General features: G+C 30.0%; 2 protein-coding genes and 1 long non-coding RNA gene across 3 annotated transcripts; 1 reads left to right on the forward strand and 2 right to left on the reverse strand.

Annotated features, from left to right (window-relative positions):
• Window positions 1-2,427: 2,427 nt before the first annotated feature.
• LOC149880518 (uncharacterized) lies at window positions 2,428-6,344 on the reverse strand. Its single transcript, XM_090070947.1, has 8 exons — window positions 6,002-6,344; window positions 5,687-5,836; window positions 5,417-5,509; window positions 5,015-5,238; window positions 4,314-4,500; window positions 3,539-4,230; window positions 3,273-3,442; window positions 2,428-2,714 (listed from the first exon to the last, which is right to left on the reverse strand). The coding sequence occupies exons 4-6, from the start codon at window positions 5,222-5,224 to the stop codon at window positions 4,112-4,114; spliced, it is 516 nt and encodes a 171-aa protein (XP_089927073.1). The 5' UTR covers window positions 5,225-5,238; window positions 5,417-5,509; window positions 5,687-5,836; window positions 6,002-6,344; the 3' UTR covers window positions 2,428-2,714; window positions 3,273-3,442; window positions 3,539-4,111.
• Window positions 2,428-7,555, reverse strand: LOC149880519 (uncharacterized). Its single transcript, XR_016446457.1, has 2 exons — window positions 7,218-7,555; window positions 2,428-2,738 (listed from the first exon to the last, which is right to left on the reverse strand). It is a non-coding gene; the product is annotated as an uncharacterized LOC149880519 (long non-coding RNA).
• Window positions 7,556-7,698: 143 nt separating this feature from the next.
• On the forward strand, window positions 7,699-26,864 carry LOC149880520 (uncharacterized). The gene is made up of 4 exons (XM_090069953.1): window positions 7,699-7,818; window positions 8,435-8,695; window positions 12,343-13,653; window positions 16,050-26,864. The coding sequence occupies exons 2-4, from the start codon at window positions 8,446-8,448 to the stop codon at window positions 26,609-26,611; spliced, it is 12,123 nt and encodes a 4,040-aa protein (XP_089926079.1). The 5' UTR covers window positions 7,699-7,818; window positions 8,435-8,445; the 3' UTR covers window positions 26,612-26,864.
• Window positions 26,865-26,947: the final 83 nt, after the last annotated feature.

Genomic DNA, 26,947 nt, shown 5'->3' on the forward strand with positions numbered 1-26,947 from the left:
GCTAAAATTTATGATTGCTCCATACCTTTTCTGTATTTTTAAAAGCTTTCAAAATTACATTATGCCAAGTAGTTGACAAAGTTGTTTTGGTTTTTTGAAATGTGTTAAAATTAGTATAAAAATCATAAAGCATGCACCTCTGGATTCTTGAATAAGGATTTGGCTATCTTGACAACCAACAAATTGAACAGTTTAAGGTAAGAATTGTTCTGCAAGAACAACACCAAGTTGTTGGACTGGAAGAGCTGAAACTGGGTCAGCTGAAAGAAACAAACTTGGTTTGAAAATCACTTGCTCATCAGATTCAAGAAGAGTATGTTCAGGAAGAAGAGTATGTTGCAAACTTATGTGACAGGTTTATGAGTAACTTGTTGAGCAGCAAGATTAGGAGCTGTTTCCAGAGGAACAGAACTTCCTCAGTATGAGCAACAAAAACTATTTTGGAAACTATTTGCTCAACAGATTCAAGAAGTTTAGATTTAGAAGGAGCACTGTAAGCATGTGTGACAGGTGTACAATAATCTTGTTGAGCAGCTCAACTTCTCCTTTTGACAATGGCTAAATTATTGAGTTTTTTTAATGCAATAAAGATATAAAAAATCTTAAGCGCTGGAATTTTCTTTAGAACAGCTATTTACACTTTAGTTGCCCTGTCTTCGTCAATCAAATCAGAGGACTTTAGGGGCATTTTAAAGAAGTTGAAATCTCTCTTTTTTCTAATTCAGTGCTTTTTTTCTTTTTTTTTATTTTGTTTTATTTTTTTGTTCATATAAATGGCTTTTCTTTTCCTGTAGCCACCAGTTAAAGTTCTTTTAGTTTCAATATGAAAAATGTTTTTGAAAAACTCAGCCCAACACAAGAATTATCTTTACTAAGTTTACTAAATCTTTGTCAGCACTAAGAAAATTTCAATGTGCTAAAATATAGTTGTAATTTTAATTCTTTATGAATTTTGGTCATTAATATCTTCCTATTTTGAGAATAAAGGTTTGGTTTCATGAAACCATTTCAAATCACTAATAGTGTTAAAAATTTGAAAAAGAAAATTTTGCATTAGATGTTCATTTAAGTGAGCATATATTTTTTCAGTTTTGTTTACCATAGTACACATTTTAAAATTGTGTTACACTGAACATGCTTTTTTTCTCCTTTATATTTACATCTGCATATAAGTTACCACAATATTTGAAGCTGCTCTATGTACAGCACAATTCACTTTGTTACATTCATGTTATAAAAGAAAAAAAAAGGCTATTTTAATTAGATTATAAAATGTTTGCAGTAATGATGTTTATTTTTTATGTTGATATAGATATTTAATTTTAACTAATGTTGCTTTTGACTATATTATAAATAATTATTTCTTATTTCCTGCAATTATTTTTTATCATTTTTAAGAAGGCAATAAATATTATTGAAAGTTTGATTATCGTTTTATTAATTATCAATATCACCTGCAATATTGCCTTCTAGACTGTTATTGTCACAAACCTTATTTGTAACCCCAATATTTAAACCAATTACTTAATTTTCCTCTGACAATCAGAACTATACAACTCTCAAGTTGTTGAAATGTTGTAAAAAGTTGTTAAAATGTTGTAACACTCATATAGATAAATTTTTACTTGAATTCGTTTCACACCCATTCTCATGTTATAATCTTTAATGCCTTTTAGACTTAGTAAATTATCATTCTCTTTATCATATTCTCTTGGTTATACTTTGAATCTCTTGAAATGTGTAATTTCAAGAAATTGAAACTCTTTAAATGTGCAATTTCAAGAGATTCAAAGTATAACCAAGCAAATGAATCGTTATTTAGAATGTTAGGCGGCAACCAAGATAAACTTTGGCCTCCTTATGTTATCTGTGGGTGTTGAAAGTCAACCTTACAAAAAGTAGTTAAACACCATGAATAGTAAGCCATTTTTAATTCATATATTTTATTTTTTCGAACTACAGTATAACACACATAGCCTGTGTTCACTACTTTGCAGCAGACAAACAGTATAGTGGTATTAAAATTAAGCAAATTTCTTACTTAATCTGGTTTTGCTGGCTGCCCATGACTTACGAAGAATAAGTAAGAATTTTAGCTGAGTCATCTCTTAATTATGTTTTTATTCATACCCACTGAGAAAAAAGAGCTCTTCAAAGAGCTCTTTTTATAGTAACCCAGCAGCTCATCCAAGAGCTTCTTTAAGAGGTCTTAAAGGAGACAGTCCGCCAAGAGCTCTTCTTACTGAGCTCTTCATTTGGTTTTCACATAGCTCATCCAGGAGCTCCTTGAAGAGGTCTTTAATGAGACATCTCATAGTACATATATGGTTTATTAAACCATATAGGTACTAAGAGAAAAATTGAATCTTCTTTACTTAATTGAAGAAGATTCAATTTTTATATTTAAAAAAGACTAGTAGAGCGTGATCGTTTTATAAATTTTTATTTTATTAATTAACTATAATAAAAATTACCATTATCATTTACATAGTATTAATATTATTACATGATATCAATATTTACTTAAAACATAATCTTCCGCTTTATTTGTAAGGTTCGTTATTACTTTCTTCACTGTCTTCTTTCTTATCCTCCTCCATCGAAACTTCTGTCTTATCGCAGCAAATCATTAGAACCAGAGATCGCTTATTAGCAAACCGTGCTACTTTGCTATCTCTAATCGCCAATCGTGCCATCTTTTTTGTCTTGGTTGCCTGAGAAAATTTGAATAGTTGAAGCTATAAATACATTATGTTAAAATAGTCACTATTTTTTTACAATAAACTTAACTCTGTAATTAAATATAAAAACATGATAGTTATGCTTAAATTCACAGGTATAAGAGAATGTTATATACAATCATGGCCAATGAGAGGGGCTAGGGCAGATGGGGGAATAATCCCTGGGCCAAATAATACTTTTTGATATGGGATAATATTTTTCAACATTCCCCTGAGGCCCATATTGCTGGTGCACTAAGATGTAGAGCAACTGTTTGAGCAATCTTTTAATTGGTTTAAAACAGTTTTCTATTTTTATTGCTGAAATTTGGTCTTATAAAAAAGAATAGACTACTGAAGAATCTTTAAGGATGAAACAATATTGTCTATATATATATATATATATATCTATATATATATATATATATATATATATATATATATATATATATATATATATATATATATATATATATATATATATATATATATATATATATATATATATATATATATACAAAATTGTTTGTAGTAAATCTATAACAAACTCACTTTTCAGCAAATTTTCCAGGTTATCAAAAATGTTTGCCATGAGTTCCAAAGCCATTGATATTTAAATGAATGCACACGTTACATGTGCTATAAATGTGTTAAACACCAGTAAAAGACGCTCATGGGCAGTCAACCACCCTCCAAGCTCCATCCATGACAACTAAAAAAAACTTAAACAACAAAATAATGTATTATCTCATTTATCCATTGCCAAGAGAAGATCATCATGGCTATGCGTATATCATCAGGAATAAATAAAAACACACCATATTCATTGGATACTGTCCACTGTCATGACATTTGTAAGAAACTATCCTGTCATGATTTTGCCAAAACCAATCCCTTAATAGGATCATCCCCAAACACACCTTAATGTTTAAAAATTAACAGTATAACTATATACTAAATTTAAGCTAGAAAATGTGCCTTGATAAAAAATGTCTGAAACAATTTGCCTTTAAAATACCATTAACCCTTAAGAAATTCTTCATTTTAAGGCATGGTAAACTGGGAAGCTTGATAACAACACCAATAAACTGGGAAGCTTGATAACAACACCAATATACAACTTATATGATAATTAAAACACATCGCATTTAATGAATGAGTTGAGAAGTATAAATTTTTGCTTTTTAAGGTTTTCTAACTCACAATTATAATAAATTATATAAGTATAATTACACAGATAATATATTGTATTTATAACTAAATAAATTATAAGGTTAAATATAATTGTTATATATTTTTATTTTTTATCACTATATAATATTATAATTAACAAAATATTAAAAAACAAAATCTATAAGAGCAATTCAAATTTAATTTCAAATCTATAAAAGTTATTCAAATTTTGTTTTTCTGTTCTCCTTTGTAACATTGTTGTTAGCCTTGAACATGGCATCTTTCAGGCCTTTTTCAATTTTTACAACATCTTTGTGGCCCAGATATTTTAACACAGCTAAAAATAGATTGAATTTATTTTGTAATATTCAATGTAAAGATTAAGTTTTTATATAAAAATCTATAGTTGTCATTACTGGCCTATCAGTGTGGAGTACACACTCCCATTCTTGACTGCCACCTTCTTTCCAGATGTTTTATTTCCAGCATAACAAATTGTTTTTAACATATCTTGAGAGAAAATTTCTTTCATTATCATTTTAGCTGCTGTCCTTTTTGCAAATGTTGTCAAGGTGAGTGCCTTTGTATGTTCCAAAAGCGACATTTTCTGTAGGAAATAAAAACATTTTGTGAAAAAAGTATTTTACATAATATTAACATAGATAATGCTATACCAATAAGATATAAAAAAATGTAATATAATGTAAAACTTAATCTGCATTATTTCACATGTTCATTTTATATAAAGATTTTTTTACGTATAAAGATTTTTTAGATGCCTGTTATACTTAACAACAACCAAGATTACAATTAAAAACAAAACAAAATAACAACTTCAGATAGAAGCAGACAAAAAATCTTCAAAAGCCCTTGTAACGTTCATCTTTATTTTATATTTCAAAACCTTGCAAAAAATTTTGTCATTTGCTAAATCTTTTTCTAGTTGGAGTAGCTGCAGTATAAATAAATGAATAAATTTTTATAAGTTATAATTTGATTTATATTAGCATGTGGCTAGAGCATATGAAGGCTCCCTACATTTAAATAACATAATAATAGATTCAATTTTTAACATATTAACTTACTTAAATAATAAGAAAATACATATTGTATTAACTTACCCAAGTTTTGACTAAGGAGTCATTTTTCAATTTTTCCTCCAAATCAAAATACTGCTCTTTTGTGGTCAAAGGCAGGCATCCTAATATCGGATTATCCTTAACTTTATCATTGTCTGCAAAATCCATGTTTGTTTTTAGAGGTGGTTTTCTATTCTGTAAAATGCTCTTTATATCAAGAGCTTCCATCACTACATATGTAAAATTCAGCATGTGCTAATTAACCTCTAAAAAAATGAAAATTATTCAGTATTTTTATCGCTCAATTATGAAATGAAGTTTAATTCTTATTTACAGCGAAAGTTTAATTACAATGCTATGTTGTAATTGAGAGAGTATATTTGTTATGTAAAAAGTAAACAATGTCAGATCACACAGACCATAGACTTTAAATACACTATTTACCTGTTTGAGACATATCGCTGGCTTTCTTTCTGTGCCTATTTGAACTACCCAATGTTCCATTGCACCACTCATTAAATTCAGCATCAGCTTCAACTTAACAAAAAAAAGTAATGAAAAAATTTAAGACTGTTGAGCTTTTAATCTTAATGTATTTTTTATATTGGAACTCCTATTACGCAGATTCAAATTCAATATATATATATATATATATATATATATATATATATATATATATATATATATATATATATATATATATATATTTCTTACACTTAAACTCAGTCCTTCACTTATCATTTTCTATCTCTTACACAGGGACTGTTCCTAGCCTCCTTTGGTGGCAAAGTAAGTCCTATGCCCTTGGCAGTAGGACTTAGTTCTCTACACATGACAGGAGACCTATCCCCAAACACAGGCGATCTAGAAGAATTGGATGCTAAAAATAAAATTATAATATTTCAAATAATAAATGCAAAATTAAAAATATCACAAAAAGAAACCATTAATTATCCCTTATCAATTATCTTTATCTTATTAATTATCCCTTATCAATCAACCTTATGTAATTCCATTTTGTAATTCAACCTTTTGTAATTCCATTATATCATAAATCAACCTTTTTTAATTCCATTATACCATAAAACAACTTTTTGTAATTCCATTATTTGAAATTTTAACAAAATATATTGCAGTTATGTTTTCTCCTTGTGAAATTATAAAATGTAGGTATGTGTGCAAAATTTTTAAACTATTCAACTATTTTATTATTTTACATCATTGTAAAGAGCTTTAAATCAGTATTACGATGGTGAAAATTTCATAAAAAACTAATGATTCTACTAAAAGTTATGCCCATTTAAGTGACAAAAATTCATAATAAGGAATGCTGAAGAAAACTGCAACCAACTTAAAAAATTAGCGTTCGGCTTACGGTGGTTTTATAATAGAACTTCATTGTTTATCTTTTTGCGCATTACTTTGCCTCGGTAATATTTTTATTCAACTAATAACAGAATATGGTTTTTTTGTGTGTGTATTCAAATCATGTTTTGAATACTTTAAAAAAATCACCAATATTTTAAATAAAGTTTCATTTTTCTAAAAAAACAACTTTTTAATGAATAAAAAAAGTAAAATATACAAAATGCTCATAATCGTGAATCCCCCCCCCCCCCAACCTCTACAAGAGAACAATATTTGGTACCTTTACTGCGTGCAAAAATAGAATATGAGCGTGTCATTATTTTTTAATGAAATTTGGCAGGTACATAGAAAATAGGTATAGAAAATTGATCCAAAAGTTAGAAAAAAAACCCATCATTCCTTCAATGTCAATTCACTTCCAGAACAGGAATGAAGTTTTCAATAGCAATGAAATCATTAAAAACGTTAGTAACAGCAAAAAAAAAACAACTTGCAATAAACTTAGAACACTCTACTTGTAAAATATTATCTAAGTCAATATAAAATTCTAAAAAAAAGACGAGAAAAATCCATCCTTACGACACCTACCTCGAGCACGCGGTGAAAAAATGGTCACAGATTTTATCTTTAAAATCGGTGCCGTAAATCGCAGATACGCACGTACCTATAAAATGCAAAGCAAAGATAAAAATTATTAAATTATGCGCATGCGCCTCAAAGCAACATTTCACGTAAAATGTTGCTTTGAGGCGCATGCGTACGCATTAACGCGTGAAATGTTAAATATTTAACAAAAAAAATTTGTAAATAAAAAAAATTCTGCAGAGAGCTCTACTCGACTCATTTAAATGAATAAACTGAAAGTAACATTATGTACTTGAAAAATATTATACATTCCTTGAAAAGACAAACTATAGCATAGGGAACATAATTTTCATATAAAAAGTGAAATTGAATCAATATAATACATAATATATGTACATAATAAAATTTACTCTTCAATCTACTCTCCAAGCGGAGTTTATTGTAGAGCTCTAAGAGCTCCGCGAGAGCTCATTTTGCTCATAGGGTAGCAAGTACTAGATCTGCAAAATTATCAAAAAGGGAGTTAAAGAAATGGTCGCAAAGAAATTTGTGTCATTTTTAGTTGATGGTCTCATAAAAATGAAAAGAAAATATCAAATAACAAATATTTAACTTGTTTTACTCTTCAACTTGTTACAAAAAATTCACTATTTATTTATCACTCTTTTATTTTAATTTACATATCTCCACTAAAGCGTTAATATTGATTTAGTAATATTAGCTCAATCAGTGTGCCATTGAGCTAACATTATGTAAATAACTGTCAAAGTTGTTACATAAACCTTTGATGAATTATTTAAAAAGAGCGTTTTTGACTGAACTTGAGATTTTTAACCATACGTAAAAAAAATGATTTTTAACCGTACGTAGCAAAAATGAAAAGGGGCGAGCCGGTAGGTACCTATTTCTTGTTCAAAAATCTTTATAATCTACTCAATATCAAATATAAAGGTTTAAACTGATGTGCAGCAATACTTTTACTTTCTTCGTTTTGCTTCTTGCTAACTTTTTGAAAAAGTTTTAACAACTCATTTCCCTCTTTACTCATTTCCTTCTTCACAACACAAGCTTAAAAAGATGCATTCAGTGCTCATTAATTTTCTGTGTTCCCACAACTAGTTGTAAAGAACCAAGCTAAAAATAAAGTCATCTTATAGTTATTATTGGTATTTTCAAAACTATGGTTAGAGTAGCTTCTGTTATCTTCACAAGCCTCTATCATTGTAATTTTAACGACCAAGTTACCGTTTAGTCATTGATTTTCTATATATTGTATATGCCAAATACATCAAAACAATATATAGTTATATATTTTATATTATATATATTGCAATATCATTTCTACGTTTCGTCATTCATTGGAGTCATTTTTATTGTTTTCGATAACGGAAAGATGATATTAAACTGCTTAAAAAATACTAGTACAAATAAAAAGATAAAAAATCAAATTTATAAAATGACTGATCAATCGGTTAAAAGTTTATTGTAGCAAATCTTGTATTGTTTTAGACATATTCATAATGAATCCAAGAATAAAATGCATTTTGGTTGACAGCATCTTTCCGGAATGGAAAACATTTGCCAGTAATGCTGCTTTTGAAAAAGCTGTTATTGATTATATCGATCTCGACAAAAACAGTGATCAACATAAAATGGACGAACTGCTTAAAAAACTCGTTTTACGAAATCCTTTCGATTTTATGTCCGTGATCGAAAAATCACTCTCGCTGATGGATAAAGCAATTATTTTGAATGAGATCCAAATGATTCGTAAGTACAGCCCCCTTTTATACATTTTACTTTTTTTAATGCGGGTCTGTTTTATGTAAAAGTTTTTCCTAACCGTTTTTTTTAGGCGTCATTTTCAAAATGTGATTACTCTTCGAAATACTCGTCTCTTTGAAATTAAACTTTTCGAAGAATTTTTTTCGCACTTGCCGAATAATTTTCTCAAATCTAATTAAACAGTTGAATCTAAAAACCTATTTTTTTTTTTTTTTTTTACCAGTAGCTTCAAAGTTCAATCTCCAAACTTCAAATAATATTAAAAAAAAAAAAAGCTAATAGTGATCAATCTAAGATAAATGTACGTTAAATGCTGCAACATTTTTTAAATGAAAATCATGAGATCATCCATGAAAGTTCATACAAAAAAAAACTTTTTAAGGAAAAGCCTTATGTAGAGTTTTTAATTATTATGCAAATAACGCAAATTTGCGCATATTTTGCAGTAATTTTTCCGATTTGCTTTCAAAAGCAATGTGTAAAAGTAAAACAACTATGTAAAAATTTTTCTCGATTTATTTAGTATAAAATTTTATTGCTGAATCATGAGCTTTCATAGTATTATGAAATTTCTATTCACATTATGAACTTACAGCTAAGCGAGAAACTTAAAAGCGATCATTTTTAAAGCTAAAAGCTTCTTTCCAAAAAAAATACGGGGAAATATAAAACGATACGGGGAACGATACGGGGAAATTTAAAAAGGTGTTTGCTTCACATGTATGCGTATAAATGTCATAGAATATTTGTATTAAAATATTTAAAGGCTGAATATTTATGTAACAGCCATAAGATAACCTATTTAGCATTTACATTTCAAGGGCTGTTTATTGTAAACATTGTATTATAATTTTTGATTATATTTTTTTTATTTATTTATTTATTTTTTCTTGTACAAAATGAAATTTAAAAAAATCTGGTAAACTTTAATACTTCAGCATAACGTAATTAGTTCAGCATCCATCCATCTTTCAATTATGATGTGAGTTGATAAAACTAATTAGTAGAAAGTTTTAAATTTTTGCTTTTTACTTACAATAATTAAGTATAAAAAAACAGGTGGGTGATAATAATATTTGTATTAATTTTTAAAATGTTATATTGCAAATAATTTATTTTGTTTGCAACAAAATGATATGTAATTAGTTAAGCAATTGTAAAAAATTAATATTTAATCGCATGCCCCTAGTTTTTCATTACATTTTTGCACCTATTCGGTATGGAGTTAATCAGATTTCGACATCGTTTTAAAGGAATGTTTTTTCAAGCATTCTAGAGAAACTTTCATAACTCTTGCTGATTTTTCGGGTTTTTTGTTTACTATAAATAGCCTCATTTACAACCGTAACAAAAAGATCGGCAACAGCCGTACGTTTTAATAATCTGTCTTTACCTACATTCTTCCTTTTTAAAACATTTCTAAGAAGTACTGTCTCATGAATAGTTGCGTGTTTTTCCTTTTTGTTTTAATTCTATAATAAGATGTTTTTTTTTTGCACTACAATGCTTTGCACGACCCATAATTTCTATTTATAAAATAAATTTCTTTTGATCATTTTACATATTTTATTAAATTAACGCTAACTAAAAATAAATCAAATAAGTAAACAGCTAACATAAATACATTAACAAGAAACAATATGTATGTTATTTTAACCAAGAAATCTGTTTATGTTCGTGCATTAAATTCGGGACTTCACCAAAGTAATTTGAACACTGTTAAAAATGTTTTTTACTCCCATTTCAATATTCAATGTATGCATTTCTATTACACATAAACTTATTAACTGATATTTATGCTTGAATTAAAATATTATCAAAAATAATTATTTTACTAGTCACTACTATTATTTTGTCCACAACTGTATATTCATTAAAGAATACTCTCTAAGAAATATTTTTCGATATTTCGATATTTCGATATTTCGATATTTCGATTTTAATTACCGTTAGAATATTTTGTGACTGTGCTTCATTATAAGATAGGCGAATTTTTTGCTGGATCATTCTGACTTTTTTTTTCCCCCCACAATCGTTGGTGGCACATTGGTTTTTAATTAAAAAACCTATGTATGACGAACTTAAAATGTAATTGTAAGATTCACGATATTCTAAGTTACTTTTACATCGTTTTTGAAATCGTATTTAACCGAAACATATTCTCAAAACTAGTCTAAAGTACATAACTCAGTATATAACTTTCATAGTTAAGGCTGCATCAGCCAAGGGCTGTTTCAATGAAAGTATTATACTTGGGATGGGGGGCAGGCTGTTACCCAGCAGTAGACTGATCAGCGTTATATGCCATTAAAAACATATTATAAAGTTAGGAAAAGTCAAATAAGCTCAGGCTCATTAGGTTTAGTTAAACCTCATAACTTTGAAAAATAATTTGAAATGGCTGCATCAGCCAGAGGGCGGAGTTTAAGGGTTAAAAAGTAATTGTAAGATTCACGATCTTCTAAGTTACTTTTATATCGTATTTAAAATCGTATTTAACCGAAACACATTCTCAATAACTTAATCCTATTTGATAAAAAGAAGCAAAATAAATTGAATACAACTGAGTGTTAATATAATATAATGTCATTATACGTATGTTCTCTCTACTTTTTTTTATTTGAATGCTTAGGCTTTAGCAACATAGGTGCTAGGTGCATGGAAAGTTGTTGTTAAAAAACAGATCTTCGAAACGTTTTCTTATTGTAGATAGTTCATTCAGATATTAAATTACTGGTGATGAAATTTCAATGGCCTAATTATATATGGAATCTGCCCTAAAATGGCAGGTACCAGGCTATTAAATTTTAAACTCTTTTAACTTATAAGAGTTATATTAAACTAAAAAGGCAAGTTATTCTGCAATATGATTGTAGTCATTTCTTGAAAAAGTTGTGCTTCAAAAAAAGCTTGCATGTTCCTAAACCAAACGTAAGTGAGCTCTCGAAAAACCTGTTAAGTCTGTGTTTACCAAAAGAAGCAAATATGAGTTTCAAAATTTCTTCCCATAGCTTCTTACAGCTTGATTGAAGTAAATCCTTTGGACATTTTGCAAAAAACTAAAAATGATATTTGCAAAAAACTAAAAAGATGTTTCTTGACAGCGGTTTTGTTTTACGACATAAACAATTTAATGAAGCAAAAAAACTCATGACCTTAAAGGTAATCTTCTTGTTTTACAATAGGGTTCCATCTCCAAATCATAATCATTTATAAGGAAGAAACAGAGTTTAAAATATACACTGTCAATCTCTATTTAAGGACTCCTAGGTTTCATCAAAAGTTATGATCTCTAAGTTCATGGTAAACAAAAATTAAGTTGGGAATAGTAAAGCTTAAAATTAGTCAAATTTAAAAAAAAATATGAGTACTGAAAATTTTTATGAAAACCAATTTTTAAATAAAGCACTTAGAGTAGTAAAAAAAATTATTTTTTTAAAGCCTTTTTGAAATCACAACGGCATGTAAAACAGCTTTAAAGGTAGTGATAATTTTTGAAGGAAAAAAATGTCAAAATGACATCACCCTGCTGTTGGTAAATCTAACTATTACGTGCCAACCCACAACCAAAAGCGAAAACTCCTGTAAATTAATGCACTTCAGTCCTGTAAATTAACATATTTCTTGTTTAGATGCAAGTGACAAGCTGAAAGCACATTATTTAAACACTTATGGGACAACGCATCGACATGGGCAGAGTCAAACAAAAGATCTCAACCTTCTCATTAGTAATTTAAAGTTAGCTTCAGTGGAAGAAGCAGACTTAAAGATGGTTAATGATGAATTCAACGAATGGGAATACTATTGTTATAAACAAAACAGTTCCAAAGCTGTAAAATATGAGGAGGTATTTGAGAAAAGGTCTCGATTGATTATGATTTCAGGACCTAAAGGTGTTGGGAAAACAAATTTTCTGCAAAATTGTCTTTATCATTGGTCAAACGGATTTCATTGGAAAGATTTAAACTTTGTTTTCTATTTCCAGTTCAATAAGTTGAACAGACTTCAAAATGTTTCAAACATGAAACAGCTCATAAAGAAGTTTTACAGAAATATTCTGAAGGGATACGAAGTTTCTTCGTTTAATGCAACAATGTTTATTTTAGATGGTTTAGATGAATTTGTTTACTTAGAACAATTTATTAATAGAAAATCTTCAAACACTATTCCCATAATAACAGCGCTCGGGGATGTCTTTTGTTCCGAAACTTGCAGATGTGTTATTAGTGGGAACATCACTGCTACAATTAAATACTGGAGCACAATTAAAAATAACAAAGAAGCAGCAAGCATGCAAGTTATAGGTCTTGATATCAGTAGAGCAACGAGTTTCTTAGAAGATCAATTGCAGAGTAAAACTTTAAGAACTGACATAGAAAACCTTTCAAAATTATCTTGCAATGAGGCAGCTTTGCTCTCTGTATCACTTTATTTGAAAGCAGCTTCTTCAACACTACTAATTTTTAACATTCAGTCTGTTAAAACTATGACTGAGCTACACTCGCTGATTTTTCTACACTTTCTGCGACAAAACTGCAAAGATGGTGAACCATTTCGGCGGGTTATGCAAATAAATCAGCAGCATATTTTAAATGTCTGCAAAGTGGCCTTCACTCTTCTGAGTTCAGGAAAAGTGAATGTTTTACAAAGTGAGCTTGGGTTTGTTTTAGATGAAAACGGTTTTGAACCGCTTGGTTTTATAAAAAAATCAGTGGTAAGTCATCAATATCACTTTGTTCATTTCGTTCTTATGAAGTTTTGCGCCTCTGTCCATCTATTATTCAACGTTAAATCTCATGACATTATTAATAACAAAAGATTGCGCCCCTGCTTGCCCTTCATTAGCGGTTTTTTGCACCGTAACGAGAAAAGCTTCATGAGTTTAATTTGCGAGTTAAAGGAACCATTACACCAACAGATATCTTGGCTCAGAGACATCTGTGGTAAGACATTCTTTCTTTAATATTCAAACTTCATTTTGTATATATTTAGCTAGCTACTTCTAAAATAAAACATTAACTATGATAAATTCCATTCACTTTTATGAGTAAAGTTTATAAAATTGGTTTGTAATTTTGAGGAAAAACAACGAGGATGGGAAAGTTGAGTATTTTCTTTTTAAAAAAGATTGCTTTTAAAGTTCTTTTTTAACTTAACTTATGGGTGAGCAAGTTACTTTTATTTCAACAGCATGGAAAATTGATTCAAAAGATGAACTAAAAAATAGATAAAAACTTGGATTGAAGTTATATTGGTTCACCTAAATTGAATGTGTAGAGGTTGTTTTATCCTTCATTCTTTTCATGCACAACATAGTGATCACCTTGTTGTAATAGGAGTTCCAGTGACATTTCTGCACCATTTATTTTTGTCTTTTGATTAGGGTTTGTTCTTCTTTTTTTCTACTTTGATTTGAAATTTTTATAAATTGGTACCGATACTCCATCTGTTTCCAAATAAACAAATTTGTTTAATGTGAATAACATCAAAGTGCAGCCATTTTATACGCTTAACGCTATGGTGTAAAAAATCTAGATTAATGCAAATCCAAGTGAATAAACTCATGTAACCTCGTCATCAAACTTTTCCTATAAAATAACTATCAAAAATTTTTTCGTGCAGGTTCTTCGCATTCTAATTTCAAAGTTGACCATAGAAGTTGTCTTTCGTTCAAACACGTTTAACTTACTATTGAAAATAAAATTTCAACAAAGTCTCCTTCGACCAGAGTTAAAGGTTTTCTTTAAAGTTAGTTACCGGGCATATTTTCTAAATTTTAAAATAGCGATATTTAAATCTGAATGTCGTTTTTTCTTAAACCACTTCATTATTTCGTTTAATTGTGTTAGTCTATGATAACAAAAACAAAAATTTCTCTTTCGCATGTATTAAAAACAACTCGCTCGACTTTTTGCAGCAAAAATTGGACCAACAAATTGAAATTCAGCACCCTTTAAAAGTATATTACTCAACAGCTACTTAAGAGATTTTTCTAGTTTTTTTACAGAAGGAAGCTAATGTGCTGCTGTTTGATTGTATTGGTATTAAATATTGGTTATCATAGTTACAGGTTTAAAATGAGTAAACAAACATTGAATTGAAAAAAAGTTGGGAAATTTTTCTTCAAATTCCCCCAAAAATGTTTGGTGTTCTTCGATCTTCAGTTGGATTTATTTTGCGGCAATATAAAGAAGATCAAATTATTGAAAAAAAAGCAGGAAGTGGAAAAAAGAAAAGATTTATCGCAGTAGAAAGGTAAATAAATGTCACTCGCAGATAGATCTCGCCAGAAAATTTAAAAGCAACCAAGCTTTGGTAAGAAAATTTTTATCTAAATCTGAATAATATAACGCATATCATAAAAGAAAACTTGAGAGCTATGCATTGATCGAGAAATCAAAGAAATTTTTTGTTTACAAAAGCTATATAAACTTTTATGCCGAGAATAGTTGTGTATAATTGAAGACGACAACTAATGGAGAAAAGGACTTTTCTTAATGCCAAGCCAGCAATATTTTTATCAGCCAAACGATAGAAACGTCACCAACAAATTCAAGAGTATTCAAATTATAAAATTTTCTACCAAGATCCTTACAGGGCAAGCAACCTGCTCCTGTGGTTTAAAAAGTGATTCATATATTACTCCTAAGACTTATAGCTCAGATTTGCATTGAGAAGAATACATTAAGAAATCCCTTTTGTCATTCATTAATCAACATGATATGCTCACAATACTTTGGCTTTTTATGGCTACAATCCACTACTCCTAGGAGTCTCTAGAATGATATGAACAAAATTATTCTAGAGACTCAAATTGACATCTAAGAAAGCGTGTTCTCGATATTGTCCGAAGAAGAGTGTTAAAAAAGAAATTATAAAAATAATCCTTCAGAAAAGAAAGGAGTTAACTTTAGGTGAAGAAGATTTTATGAAAAAGTGGATCGCAACATCAAAAAAAATATATATATTCAAAGCAAAATCCAGAAGATGATGACAAGAACTCACAAAAAAGTTCAGTTCTCACTAAGCGTCCAAGTAAGTATGTAAAAAATGTCTTAAAAAATTTAGTGAGCTTTCATCGGCTAAAAAAATTAGAAAAGTCTGTCAAGTCAATTTTGAGTAACTAACGTTTAAAAGGAAAGTATTTCGCGATTTCTTTTTGCACTCTTACTATTAAAATGTTAGTCATTTTCGCACTCTTATTATTAAAATGCTAGTCATTTTTGCACTCTGATTATTAAAAGGTTATTTATTTTTCTATTGCTTTTTTTTTGACAATAAAAATAATTTTCAAAACTAATAAACGTTCAGCAAAAAAAGAAATTGTTCTTTTTAATAGAATACAATGATCGCGAACTTTTCTTTGAATGCTTCTTCGAAGCACAGATTTCAATTAAAGAGGATTTGAAAGAAGCAATAGAAAATCAAAGAAGATGGATTATGGAGGCAAAATACGAAAATGCTGCTACTCAAGATTTGAAAAAGAAACATTTTAACGACAAACTAATAGAAGCAGGAATAAATACTGATTTCATATCATACCAAAGATATGTAACATCCGCAAATAACACATCTTTTTCAGTTTCATACCCATTAATAGATTTAAATAAGGGAATAAAATTTAATGTAAACACTCAAAACCTCAAAAGTGCAATAGAGTTCTTTGAAAAACAACAGTATGATGACGCAAAAAAACTTTTCAGAGAAGTTGAAAAAAAGCAAAAAGAAGGTTTAGGCGAAAACCATGCAGACAGATTGAATACAATGTATTGGATTGCCAGGTGCTTACATAAAAAACAACAATATCAAAACGCTGAAAAATTATTTAAAGAAGTAGAAAAAAAGCAAAGAGAAGTTTTAGGTGAAAAACATACCTATGTTTTAACAACAAAATACTGGATTGCTAGAAGTTTATATGGAAAACAACAAAAAGATAATGCTGAAAAAATGTTTAGAGATATAAAAAATATTCTAAAAGAAATATATGGAGAGAAACATGCAGACACACTAAATACTAAATTCTGGATTGCGAGGTGCTTACAAGGAAAACAACAGCATAATAACGCTGAAAAACTTTTAAGTGATGTAGAAAATATGCAAAAAGAACTTTTAGGAGAGAAACATCCAGATACACTTAAAAGTAAACACTGGATTGCTAGATGCTTTCATGGAAAACAGCAACATGATAACGCTGAAAAACTGTTTAAAATAGTAGAAAATATGCAAAAAGAGGTTTTAGGAGAAAAAAATGCAGATACGATATATACAAAACACTGGATTGCTAGGTGCTTGCATGATAAACAACAATACGATAACGCAGAAAAAGTGTTCAGAGATGTAGAAGTTATGCAAAGAGAAGTTATCGGAGAAAGACATACAGAAACACTTAATACAAAATACTGGATTGCTAGATGCTTATATGAAAAAGAAAAATATCATAATGCTGAAAAACTATTTAGAGATGTAGAAAATAAGCGAATATCAGTTTTAGGACATATCAATGCAGATAGAAAAAACACACAATATTGGATTGCTAGATGCTTACATGGAAAACATCAATATAACGAGGCTGAAATATTGTTTAAAGATATAGAAAATATGGAAAAAAATGATTCAGAAATAAAAAATACTAACAAACTAAATACTAAGTACTGGATTGCTAGATGCCTACATGGAATACAGAATTATGATAATGCTGAAACTCTCTTTAAAGATGTAGAAAAAATGCAAAATGATGTTTTAGGAGAAAAACATGAAGATACACTGAATACAAAATACTGGATTGCTAGATGCTTATATGGAAAACAACAATTTGATAATGCTGGAAAACTGTTAAGGCATGTAGAAAATCTACAAAAAGATTTTTTAGGAGAAAAACATAAAGATGCACTACATACTAAATATTGGATTGCAAAGTGCTTACATGAAAATCAACAATATGATATGGCTGAAAAAGTGTTTATCGATGTAGAAACAAAGCAAAAAGAAGCTCTTGGAGAAAGACATCCAGACACACTAAGTACTATTTACTGGGTTGCTAGATGTAAGTATGAGCACAAGCATTATGAAAACGCTGAAAATCTGTTTAGAGATGTTGAAAAACAGCGAAAAGAAATTTTAGGTGAAAAACATGCAGATACTCTTAACACAAAATACTGGATTGCTTATTGCTTACTTAAAACACAACAATTTGATAATGCTGAAAAGTTGTTTACACATGTAGAAAAGCAACAGAAAGAAGTTTTAGGAGAAAAACATGCAAGTACTCTAAAAACTAAATGCTGCATTGCAACGTGCTTACATGAAAAACAACAATATGATGATGCTGAACGGCTGTTTAGAGATGCAGAAACTAAACTAAAAGAAGTTATGGGAGAAAAGCATCCAGATACATTGAATACAAAGTACTGGATTGCTAGGTGCAAATATGAACAGCAGCATTATCATAATGCTGAAAAATTATTTAGAGATGTAGAAAATAAGCAAAAACAGATTTTTGGAGAGAAACACCCAGATACACTAAATACTACACACTGGATTGCCAGGTGCTCATGTAGACAAAAACAGTATGATAACGCCAAAATGATATTTACAGATGTTGAAAATATACAAAAAGAAGTTTTAGGAAACCAAAATACTGATACTATAAGTACAAGGTACTGGATTGCTATGTGCTTTTATGGAAAACAACAATATGATAATGCTGAAAAACTATTTAGAGATGTAGAAAATATGCGTAAAGAAATCTTAGGAGAAAAACACGCTGATTCACTATGCGCTAAATACTGGATTGCAAGGTGCTTATATGGAAAACAAGAATATGATAATGCTGAAAAACTGTTAAGAAATGTAGGAAACATCCAAATAGAAGAATTAGGAGAGAAGCATGCAGATACACTAAATACTAAATACTGGACTGCTAGGTGTTTATATGGGAAAGAACAGTATGATAACGCTGAATATCTGTTCAGAGACGTAGAAAATATGCGAAAAGATTTTTTAGGAAAGAAACATGCAGAGACACTAAATACTAAATACTGGATTGCTAGGTGTCTACATGAAAAAAAACAATATGATAATGCTGAAAAAGTGTTTAAAGATGTAGATAAAACAGACATAGAAGATTTAGAAAAGACTAATGAAGACAGACAAAGCACACAATACTGGGTTGCAAGATGCTTACATGGAAAGCAACAATATAATAATGCTGAAGGACTATTTAGATTTGTTAAAAATATTCAAGAAGAAACCTTAGGAGAGAAACATGTTCTTACACTAAATACAAAGTTCTGGATTGCTAGATGCTTACATGGAAAACAACAATTAGATAATGCTGAAACTCTCTTTAGAGATGTAGAAAGTAAGCAATTAGAAGTTTTAGGAGAGAATCACACCATAACAATAAGTACTAAATACTGGATTGCCAGATGCTTATACGGAAAAAATCAAAATGATAATGCTGAAACACTTTTTAGAGAAATAGAGAGTAAGCAGATAGAATTTTTTGGAGCTGAGCATACCGATACCCTAAATACGAGATACTGGATTGCAAAGTGCTTACATAGAAAACAACAACATGAGAACGCAGAAGAACTGTTTAAAGATGTACAAATTATGCAAAAAGATGTTTTAGGGGAGATGCATGAATATACAATAAGATCTAAATATTGGATTGCAAGGTGCTTACATGAAAGGCACCAATATGATCATGCAGAACAACAGTTTAGAGATGTAGAAATTTTGCAAAAAGAAGTTTTAGGAGAGAAACATCCAAAATTACAAATTACCAAATACTGGATAGCTAGGTGCTTATACGAAAAGCAACAATATGATAATGCTGAAATAGCTTTTAAAGAATTTGAAAAAAAACTAAAAGGTTTTGGGGAGAAGCATAAAGATGCTATAAGTACAAAATACTGGGTTGCTAGATGCTTGTATGGAAAAAAACAAAACCAAAAAGCTGAAAATTTTTTTAAAGATGTAGAAAATAGACAAAGGAAGGTTTTAGGAAAGGAACATGCAGATACTTTAAATACTAAATTCTGGATTGCTAGGTGTTTATTTAGAAACCGAAAAATTGATGAAGCTGAAAAAATATTTATAGATTTAGAAAATATACAAAAAGAACTTTTAGGAGAAAAACATGCAGATACTCTTTGCACAAAATACTGGATTGCTAGGTGCTTACATGAAAAACAGCAATATGATGACAGTGAAAGACTGTTTAAAGATGTAAAAACTAAGCAAAAAGAAATTGTAGGAGAAAGTCATGCAGATACACTTAGTACTAAACACTGGATTGCCAGGTGCAAATATGAAAAACGGAATTACCATAATGCTGAAATATTGTTTAGAGATATAGAAAGAAAGCGAAAAAAAGTTTTAGGAGAGAAACATTCAGACACGCTAAAAACTAATTACTGGATTGCTAGGTGCTTACATAATAAAAAACAATATCATAATGCTGAAATACTATTTGAAGATGTAAAAACTAAGCAAAAAGATATTCTAGGAGAGAAACATGCAGATACAGTAAATACTAACTACTGGATTGCTAGGTGCTTGTATGAAAAACAACAATATGATAATGCTGAGAAACTGTTTAGTTATGTAGAAATCATGCAAAAAGAATGTTTAGGAGAGAAACATGCAGATCTATGCTGCACTAACTACTGGATAGCTAGATGCTTTTATGAAAAACAACAATATGATGATGGCGAAAAACTGCTTAGAGATGTAGAAACCATGCAAAATGAAATTTTGGGAGAGAAACATAAAGATTCACTTAGTACGAAGTACTGGATTGCTAGGTGCTTGCATAAAAAGCAACAGTATAGTAACGCTGAAAATACACTTCGAGATGTAGCAAGTATGCAAAAAGCAGTCTTTGGAGAGACACATGAAGAAACTTTAAATACTAATTACTGGATTGCTAGATGCTTATATAAGTTGCACCAATATTGTAACGCTGAAAATCTGTTTAGAGATGTTGAAAATAAGAGGATTGCAGTTTTAGGACATATTTATGCAGATAGACAAAACACACAATTTTGGGTTGCTAGGTGCTTACATGGAAAACAGCAATATGATAGTGCTGAAGGACTTTTTAGATTTGTAAAAAGTTTGCAAGAAATAACTTTAGGAGAGAAACATGCTGAAACACTTAATAGTAAATGCTGGATCGCTAGGTGCTTTTATGGAAAACAACAATATGATAATGCTGAAACTCTCTTTAGAGATGTAGAATTAAATCGAGAACAATGTTTTGGTGTTAAACATCCAGATACACTTAAAGTTAAATTCTGGATTGCTAGGTGCCTATGTGAAAAACTACAATATGATAATGCTGGTGATCTCTTTAGAGATGTAGAAGTTATGCAAATTGAAGTTTTAGGAGAAAAGCACAGAGATACACTAAATACTAAATTCTGGATTGCAAGGTGCTTACATGGAAAACAGCAAAATAATCATGCTGAAGTCCTCTTCAGAGATGTTGAAGTTAAGCAAAATGATACTTTAGGAGAGAAACATATTCATACACTAAAAACTAATTACTGGATTGCTAGGTGCTTACATATAAAACAGCAATATGATAACGCTGAAAAACTGCTTGAACATGTAGAGAGCATGCAAAAAAAAGTTTTAGGAGAGACTCATGCTGATACTCTATGTACTAAATACTGGTTTGCTAGGTGCATATATGAAAAGCAACAATATGATTATTCTGAATGTCTGTTTACAGATGTAGAAAATATGCAAAAAGTATTTTTAGGAGAAAAACATGCGCATACATTAAGTTCTAAATTCTGGATTGCCAGGTGCAAATATGAAAGTCATCATTATCATAATGCTGAAACACTTTTTAAAGCTGTTGAAAGTGAGCAAAAAGAACTATTAGGTGAGAAACATTCCGATACACTAATTACTATGAACTGGGTTGCTAGGTGCTTACTTAAAAAAAAACAGTATGAAAATGCAGAAAAACTGTTTAGAGGTGTAGAAACAATGCAAAAAGTTGTTTTAGGGGAGAAACATTTAGATACAATAAATTCTATACACTGGATTGCAAGGTGCTTACATAAAAAAAAACAATATGATGAATCTGAAAAACTGTTTACAGATGTAGAAGCTATACAAAAAGATGTTTTAGGAGAGAAACATGCAGATACAATAAGTACTACATACTGGATTGCTAGGTGCTTGTATGAAAAACAACAATATAATAATGCTGAAAAACTGTTTAAAGATGTAGAATATATGCAAAAAGATCTTTTAGGAGACAAGCATGCAGCAACACTAAATACTAATAACTGGATTGGTAGGTGCTTATATAAAAAACACCAATATGATAACGCTGAAAAGCTGTTTAAAGATGTGGAAAATAAGCAAAAAGAAGTAATCGGAGAAAAACATACAGAATCACTTAATACTAAATACTGGATTGCTAGATGCTTATATGAAAAAGAACAATATCATAATTCTGAAAAACTATTCAGAGATGTAGAAAATAATCAAAAAGTAGTTTTAGGAGAGAAACATTTACATACACTAAATACTAAATACTGGATTGCTAGGTGCTTACATAGAAAACACCAATATGATGTTGCTGAAAATTTGTTTAGATATGTAGAAACTAAGCGAAAAGAAATTTTAGGTGAGAAACATGCTGATACATTTAGTGCTACATACTGGCTTGCTAGATGCTTAAATGAAAAAGAACAATATCACCAAGCTGAAACACTGTTTAGAGATACAGAAACTATGCAGAAAGATGTTTTAGGAGAGAAACATGCAGATACAATAAATACTAAACACTGGATTGCTAGGTGCTTACATGGAAAACAACAGTTTGATGATGCTGAGATTCTTTTCAGGGATGTTAGAAACAAGCGGAAAGAAGTTTTAGGAAAGAAACATATAGATACAATTAATTCAAAATTCTGGATTGCTAGATGTTTATATGGAAAACAGCATTTTGATAATGCCGAAGGGCTATTTAGAGTTGTAATTAGTATGCAAGAAGACGTGTTAGGAGTGAAGCATCCAGATATACTAAAAGCAAAATACTGGATTGCGAGATGCTTTTATGGAAAGCATCAGTTTGATCCTGCTGAACTTCTTTTAAGAGATATAGAAAGTCAGCAAAAAGATGTTTTAATAGAGAAAAATGCAGAATCACTTAACTATAACTATTTGAGGGCTCAGTTCTTACATAATAAGCAACAATATAATAATGCTGAACAACAGTTTGGAGATAAGGACATTTTGGAAATAGAGGATTTAGGAGATAAACATGCAGATTTACAAATTACCAGGTATTGGATTGCATGTTGTTTATATGAAAAACAACAGTGTGAAAAAGCTGAAATGCTCTTTAGAAACGTAGAGTCTACGCAACAGATTGTTTTAGGAGAGAAGCATGTAGACACGCTACGTTCTAAATACTGGATTGCTAAGTGCTTACATAAAAAAAAAAATTATCATAACGCTGAAGGACTATTTAAAGATGTAGAAAAAAATCTGAGAGAAATTTTAGGAGAAAAACATGTAGATACAATAAATGCTAAAATCTGGATAGCTAAGTGCTTACATGGAAAAAGACAGTTTCGTTGGGCTGAAAAACTGTTTAGGGATGCAGAAATTATGCAAAAGGAAATTTTAGGAGAAAAACACCCAGATACACTAAATACTAAGTACTTGATTGCTTGGTGCTTACGTGGAGATTACCAATATGATAATGCTGAAGAACTAATAAGACACGTAAGAAATATGCAAGAGGAAGTTTTAGGAGAAAAACATGTTAATACACTAATTAGTAAATACTGGAATACAAGGTGGTTATATGAAAAAACACAAATTCATGATGCTGAATGTCTCTTTAGAAATGTTGAAGATAAGCGAAATGAGGTTTTAGGTGAGAAACATGCAGATACACTAAATACTAAATTTTGGATTGCTAGATGTTTACATAGAAAACAGCAATATGATGACGCTGAAAAAATGTTAAGAGATGTAGAAAAAAGGCAAATAGAAGTTTTGGGAGAGAAACATGCAGATACACTTCGTACTAAAAGCTGGATTGCTAAATTCTTAAATGAGAAGCAACAATATTATAATGCTGAACAACTGTTTAGAGATGCAGAAATTAAACAAAATGAAGTTAATGGAAAAATTCCTCCAGATACACTTAAAGCTGACCAGTGGTTTACTAGCTGCTTATGTGAATATCAACAGTATCATGATGCTGGAAAAATATTTAGAGATTTTGATAGAAAGCAAAGAGAAGTTTTAAAACTCGGTAAACTAAATCCTAATTACTGGCTTGCTCGGTGTTTATATGGAAAACAGCAATATGATAACGCCGAGAATTTGTTTAGAAAGGTAAAAAATCAGCAAGAAGTTGTTTTTGGTGAGAAACACGTTGATACATTAAATACAAAATACTGGATTGCTAGGTGCTTACATGGAAAACAACAAATTGAATATGCTGAAGTACTCTTTAGGGATGTAGAAGGTAAGCAAATAGAAACTTTAGGAGTGAAGCATGCAGACACATTAAATACAAAATACTGGATTGCTAGGTGCTTACATGGAAAACAACAAATTGAATATGCTGAAATACTCTTTAGGGATGTAGAAAGTAAGCAAATAGAAACTTTAGGAGAAAAGCATGCAGACACATTAAATACAAAATACTGGATTGCTAGGTGCTTACATGGAAAACAACAAATTGAATATGCTGAAGTACTCTTTAGGGATGTAGAAGGTAAGCAAATAGAAACTTTAGGAGTAAAGCATGCAGATACACTAAATACTAAATACTGGATTGCAAGATGTTTATATAGAAAACAGCAATATAATAATGCAGAAAAACTGTTAAGAGATGTGGAATTTATGCAGTACCAAGTTTTAGGAATGAAACATGCAGATACGCTTAATTCAAATTACTGGATTGCTAGGTGCTTATATGAAAAACAACAATATGATAAGTCAGAAAGATTCTTTAAGGAAATAGAATTTAATCAAATAAATGTTTTAGGAGAGAAACATGCAGATACACTAAATACAAGATACTGGGTCGCATGTTGCTTATATGAAAAACACCAGTATGATAAAGCTAAAAAGCTATTTAGAGATGTTGAAATAATTCAAGAAGAAGTTTTAGGAGATAAACATGCAGATACAGTAGATACTAAATGCTGGATTGCTTGGTTCTTACATGGAAAACAACAATATGATTATGCTGAAGGATTGTTTAGAGTTGTAAAAAGTATGCAAGAAGAAGCCTTAGGGGAGAAACATGCGGATACACTAAATACTACGTACTGGATTGCTAGGTGCTTATATGGAAAACTACAAATTCATGAAGCTGAAGTGATCTTTAGTGATATTGAATGTAAGCAAAAAGAGGTTTTAGGAGCGAATCATGAAGATACTTTATGTTCTAAATACTGGATAGCTCGGTGTTTACATAGAAAACAGCAATATGATAACGCGGAAAAACTGTTTAGACATGTAGAACAAATACAAAAGTTTGTTTTATTAGAGAAGCATGCAGATACGCTAACTACTAAACACTGGATTGCTCGGTGTTTATGTAGTAAACAGCAATATGATGAGGCCGAAAAACTGTTTAGAGATGTAGAAATTAAGCGAAAAGAAGTTTTAGGAGAATTACATGCAGATACTTTAAATACTAAATTCTGGATTGCTAGGTGCTTGCACAAAAAGCGACTGTATCATAGTGCTGAAATTCTTTTTGTAGAAATAGAACAAATGCAAAATGTGGTTTTAGGAGAGAGACATGCAGATACTAAATATATGATTGCTCTAAAGAGACATGCAGATACTAAATATATGATTACATTAAATACTAAATATATGATTGCTCGGTGCTATCATAAAAAAAAACAAAAATATTATAATGCTGAACCTCTCCTTCGATACGCAGAATATTTGAGAAAAATTGTTTTAGGACAGAGACATGTAGATACTATAAAGACTAAATACTGGGTTAATAGGTGCATATATGAAAAACAAGAACTTGAGTTTGCTGAAATTTGTTTTAGAGATGTTGAGAATTCCCGTAAAGAGGTTTTGGCGAAGAATCATGCAGATACACTTAAAACTCAATACTGGATTGCTAGGTGCTTATATGGAAAGCATCAAGATGATAATGCGGAACTCCTCTTTATACATGTAGAAAATAAGCAAAAAGAATTTTTTGGAGAAAAACATGTTAATACATTAAACTCTAAGTACTGGATTGCTAGGTGCTTATATAGAAAACAACAATATGATAACGCTGAAAAATTGTTTAGAGATGTAGAACACTTACAAAATGAAGTTTTAGGAGAGAAACATGCAGATACAATATGTACTAAATACTGGATTGCTAGGTGTTTACATGAAAAACAGCTATTTGATAGAGCTCAGAAAATGTTTAGTGATGTAGAAAAACAGCGTAAAGTTGTTTTGGGAATAAAACATGCAGATACTCTAAATGCTAAATACTGGATTGCTAGGTGTTTAGATGGAAAGCAGCAGTATAATAAGGCTGAAATGTTGTTTAGAGATGTGGAGGTGACGGAAAAAGAAATTTTAGGAGAAAAACATGCAGATACATTAAATACCAGGTTCTGGATTGCATGTTGCTTATATAAAAAACAACAATATAATAAAGCTGAAAAACTCTTTAGAGATGTAGAGATAATGCAAGAGGTAGTTTTAGGAAGGGAGCATCCAGATACACTTAATACTAAAAATTGGATTGCAGGTTGCTTATGTGAAGAAACTTCAAGTAGTTTTCGCTCTAATGTGTTTGGAGATGGGGGCGTTATGCGAAAAGCTGATTTTGAAGATGAATGGTGTATTCTTATGAACGATGAAACAATTATTTAGAATTTTTTCGTTTGGATGTTTTCAGGCACAATATTTTTTAATATTGGATTGTTAGGTGCACTTATGAAAAACAGCAAATCGATATCTTTGAATAAGTATAAAAACTTTTTAAAGTAAAGAAACGTTTAGCGATGTGAAGACTTAGGAAAACGAATTATTATGCGGAAAAATTAACTATAAAATTATTGTGTTTGCTGGCCTCAGTATATTGTATTATACAATATAACTCAATATACGTTCTATTAGTGTGTAATGGCTAGCACTCTTTTATTCATTACATTAGCATAAATACAAATAATACTCTCTTACTCTACTTTTAGTGCTCGATACTGTTTC

Source organism: Hydra viridissima, unplaced genomic scaffold (assembly GCF_058129835.1).
Source record: "Hydra viridissima isolate aposymbiotic clone 2 unplaced genomic scaffold, HvirCarnegie_v1 scaffold_13, whole genome shotgun sequence".
Classification (NCBI taxonomy): Eukaryota; Metazoa; Cnidaria; class Hydrozoa; order Anthoathecata; family Hydridae; genus Hydra; species Hydra viridissima.

Bases quoted from the DNA above. Each gene is read 5' to 3' on its own strand.
- LOC149880518 (XM_090070947.1), bottom strand. From the start codon at position 5,224: ATGCTGAATTTTACATATGTAGTGATGGAAGCTCTTGATATAAAGAGC. The intron at 4,501-5,014 runs GTAAGTTAATAC...TATTTCCTACAG, and splicing joins ACTCCTTAGTCAAAACTTGG to AAAATGTCGCTTTTGGAACA. The intron at 4,231-4,313 runs GCCAGTAATGAC...ATCTATTTTTAG, and splicing joins TGTGTACTCCACACTGATAG to CTGTGTTAAAATATCTGGGC.
- LOC149880520 (XM_090069953.1), top strand. From the start codon at position 8,446: ATGAATCCAAGAATAAAATGCATTTTGGTTGACAGCATCTTTCCGGAA. The intron at 8,696-12,342 runs GTAAGTACAGCC...TTTCTTGTTTAG, and splicing joins GAATGAGATCCAAATGATTC to ATGCAAGTGACAAGCTGAAA. The intron at 13,654-16,049 runs GTAAGACATTCT...TCTTTTTAATAG, and splicing joins TTGGCTCAGAGACATCTGTG to AATACAATGATCGCGAACTT.